We start from the raw sequence: 4401 nt of genomic DNA, 5'->3' as shown, positions 1-4401 counted from the left end.
GCCATTGTTTTCTAAATTTCTCGACATTATGGAAAAGGTTCTGTTAGAGCAAGGCTAATTAAACAGCTGGACTGCATTACTGAAGACAAAGGTTACATGCTAAAATAGCATACAAGGACTTTTCTTTGAACGATTTTTGGATTCCTACTGGAATTGTTTTTGCCTCTTCTTATTCGTGGATGCAATTAAAACTGTTGGAGAGAGTGGGAATAAAAGTGGACTGATCACAAAAGACTTGATATTGTTCTAAAAGGAAAAAGGCCGCGACCACTTGAGTAATGGTCGTTAATACGATCCACTGGTTCAGGAAGGGCTTGCGGCTTCACGACAACCCGTCGCTCAAGGAATCTCTGCTGGGAGCGGACACTGTCCGCTGCGTCTACATCCTTGACCCCTGGTTCGCGGGATCGTCCAACGTTGGGATCAACAGGTGGAGGTGAGGCAAACAACGACCAAGCATCCAACCACGTGCAAACACAGATATACAGTAGCTGAACCTTATCATGCAAATTTGTATGCTTTGATTTGTCTGCATGAAAGAAGCTTTGGCCTCCACAGTCCCCGTAATCCCACGAATACGTTCCCATTCACGCGACAAATGCAATATACACGAATACCATATATACTCTGTGTTTGGGGACATATCAGTTAAAAGTTGGGATGCACAGATTTGCACGTTTTGCTGGTATTTGATTTAGAGCTGAAATGACAGCTTCAGTGAACAGTTAACTGGCAAAAATGACCTAAAAACAGTTTTTAAGATGATTTATTCTTTAGCGTTTTTGCCTTTATTTGACAGCAGCAGCAGTGATACAGACAGGAAAATGGGAGGGATGCATGCATGCTTTGGCACGTGTTTACTTATGCAGGCAGTAAATGCAAGATGCATTGTATAATATGTTTTTGCATATCATTTGTCATGAGGCTCTTGACCATCCAAGTTAGGGATGCATAACTTTGAACTTTTCACTGATAATTTCTAATGTTGTTCTGTCTAATAAACATTTTTTCCAGTTCACTTCAGTAGATATTATAACTGTGATGCTTTCTTGTGCAGAGGCTTATGCCTCAAACACCGATAGATTAGCACTGGTCCCAGTTACAAAACACTGACACAACGCTCAAAGACATGCAGAACGCAATAGTTAAGTCCTGAACACATGCAACAGATTTTCTGACAGCACAGTAGGACAGTTTTGCTGTTACAGCTGTTATATAGAAGGTGCATCCTTGAGATGTTGACACTGTACATGTTGTTTGCTATGTCACAGAAAGAAAATCAGGTTTTATTGATTTTAACAGGATGTTTTAGAAATGAACAAAAAGTTAGAAATTAGTTTTATCTATTGAGAAAAGGGCAGGAATTGCTACATTCAGTTAGATATGATCTAACTAAATCTTATGTTAATCTGGATTATAACTGATATATTACACAGATATACTCCACCAGACATAATTGTGATATTGGTCATGGTACCATAACACAATATGAAGAATTATTGATCTATGTATGTTGCCCAGTCCTAATCCAGCTTCCTTCCCCCATTACATCTTTAGATGTAGTAGCGCACAAAAAATGGAATCTTCACCATAAAACACAGCATCAAGAGAAGAAGAAACGTCAGTTATATTTTCAGACACATAATTATGTCAAGCAAAATATATAATGGAAGGTGACCTCTCGCATAATTGATAACATTACTTTTTCCTTCTCCTCAGGAGGTGAATAAGATCTCAGACTGGTAAACAGCATTTTACTGAGTTTTTCCTCGTCTCCCTCCTACACTGTAATTATTGTCCTAGTGGATTGCGGTCTACACACTGATGATATAATGTTTAACTGTTTGGACAATGGTTTGTCGTGATGCATGTCCCTTACACCAGCTGTTTCCTAACTCTTACATATCAAGGCTCACCAGCTTGTTAGAGCACAGGCTGATCTGCACTGCAGTCTCTGTTACTAGGCTGTGATCATTACAGGCATGCACAGGCTGTATCTGTTATCCACAGCAAAGCTTTGAATATCAGTCAACACCAACTCAGTGGCTTGTCCGTTAGAATAAATGAGCCAAGGCACCAAGGGTCCAGTCCATTGCTTTAATAGGGATAGTTTGGTTTGGTTTATCTGACAGCAAGAAAAAGACTAAATGTAATACATTCAACATGACATAATTTTAAAATAAGTTTACATCAAACACAACTGCTGTAACAAGTCAAGTCTATTCCCAGTAGGAGCCATTCTTAAACAATAAACAGGCAAACCTCCGTGATATCTACACAGTCCAAACTGCTCGCAGATAAGGCAGCCACATGCAGCCAGCCAGCTTCTTTGAACAAAGGGTTTGTCAGAGATGAGCTGGCTTCATATGACTCTGCAAATCCACGCATACAGGAAGCCATAAGGCCAGGTAGAGGACAGGTGGAGTGGGAGGGGACTAGCTGAAAGATGTAGCAGTCTACACAAGCAGCTGCTGAATGACACAGCTCCTGGGGTTTACAGTGCAGTAGGTGTCTTGCTGGATGTTTCTGTTTCCTCTTCCTCTGTGTTCTGTGGTTAACATTGTGTTCCTGTGCCATCACTGGAAGAGCAGGGCAGCAGCAAAGACATGCCTGTTATGCAGCATCCGTGTTATGCTTCCACAGTTACATACTGGCAACCTGACGCAGAGATCACTCCGCATGCTATGGTTCATTCATTTATTTCATTTTTATACACAAATCAGACGTGTAAATCTATTTCTAAAACAAGTGGGGTGCACAGAGAATAGATGTTGAAAAGATTAAACTTAGTCTTTCCTTTAGAATCATGACCATTCTGCTAAAATACAGCTGAAATAATAAAATATAACTTGTTCTCTGTGCACTCCTCTGCTGTTTTATTTTTCCTTAGTCATGAAGTTACAAATAAAGAGAATCTCCATTTTAGATTTTTGCAGTAATTAAATGTTACAGACATTTTCAATTTTGTACGAACCAAAGCTGAGTAATGTGGCACTGATGGGAATATGAAAACCAGGCCTTCTTAGTCAAACTGTAGAGATGTTCTCCAGCTCTGAAACCTTTGTATCTCATAGCCTGTTTTGCTCAGTCTAAGAATAAACAAAGCAAAGCTAAATGTGCTGGTGCTAGTGCCTGATGCCTCTGTAATTAGCACTTACTCCTGTCTAGGTTCTTATCATTTGAACTGCTTGTGAAGTCGTGAGCAGTCCTGTCCCAAATGTCTTGGGCTGATCCTCACCGAACGAGGCGGGTCAGTGCCAGATGACATAATCACAAAAACTTTCTCTCCCTGCGGCATTTCCACACATTGCACAAGTAGGTCAGTATGTTAGCAGTAAACCCTTCATCCTCCTCGTCTTTTTTTCTTGCTGCTGCAAGAGACCTCAACCATCTCTGATGAGCAGCACCAGAGCACTAAACCCAGCAGAGCCGCTTCATCTGGTATTCATTTGTACACTTTATACTTGAAACTGTTTAAGCTAGTTAACAGAGTCAGGCCAATGATAATGAAAGACCTTTATTTCACATAAAAGCATTTCATTAGGATGTAATAATTAGTGTATAGTTGTTCTGTGACTGAGTTGTTTATGACAAGTAGAAGAGACACGGGTATGTCTATGCTTTGCAGTTCAGCTTTGTCTTTATCTGAACTTGACTTCTTTTCATTTGGAGTCAGGTGATCTGAGTTTGGCTTTGCAGCGCTTTGAGGTCAAGTGAAAGCAGTCCCTGGACTGGCAGGATAAATCTGAGATGAGATGTGAAAGGGCTGCTCAGTGGCCGTCATGTAAGACTGTGGTTGTAACTACTTCCACATGTGTATGGACACAGTTGAGAGTGGAGCTCGGTGTTCCTAGGGAAAAAACATCCATGCTCATAAAAGTATATAAAAAAAAAATCCACTTAACCAACCTTTTTCCATATGTTTAAAATAGGAGATCAACACTGAAAAACTTTTTCTCTGCAGCTCTGCTATATATACAGTGGGTACGGAAAGTATTCAGACCCCCTTAAATTTTTCACTCTTTGTTATATTGCAGCCATATGCTAAAATCATTTAAGTTCATTTTTTTCCTCATTAATGTACACACAGCACCCCATATTGACAGAAAAACACTGAATTTTTGACATTTTTGCAGATTTATTAAAAAAGAAAAACTGAAATATCACATGGTCATAAGTATTCAGACCCTTTGCTCAGTATTTAGTAGAAGCACCCTTTGGAGCTAATACAGCCATGAGTCTTTTTGGGAATGATGCAACAAGTTGTTCGCCCCTGCATTTGGGGATCCTCTGCCATTCCTCCTTGCAGATCCTCTCCAGTGCTGTCAGGTTGGATGGTAAACGTTGGTGGACAGCCATTTTCAGGTCTCTCCAGAGATGCTCAATGGGGTTTAAGTCAGG

At 40.3% G+C, this 4401-nt stretch overlaps 1 protein-coding gene across 3 annotated transcripts in view; it reads left to right on the top strand.

Moving 5' to 3' along the window:
* Window positions 1-6: 6 nt before the first annotated feature.
* Window positions 7-4401, top strand: part of cry1a (cryptochrome circadian regulator 1a) — a 14381-nt gene continuing 9986 nt past the window's right edge. For all 3 annotated transcript variants that reach the window (XM_020613682.1, XM_020613681.1, XM_020613680.1), the window contains exon 1: window positions 7-436. In XM_020613682.1, coding sequence (XP_020469338.1) covers window positions 279-436 — 158 coding nt within the window. In that variant the 5' untranslated portion in view covers window positions 7-278. The remainder of the gene's footprint in view (window positions 437-4401) is intronic.

Source organism: Monopterus albus, unplaced genomic scaffold (genome assembly GCF_001952655.1).
Source record: "Monopterus albus unplaced genomic scaffold, M_albus_1.0 scaffold136.1, whole genome shotgun sequence".
NCBI classification, from domain to species: domain Eukaryota; kingdom Metazoa; phylum Chordata; class Actinopteri; order Synbranchiformes; family Synbranchidae; genus Monopterus; species Monopterus albus.
This window is presented reverse-complemented; position numbering and strand designations above follow the sequence as displayed.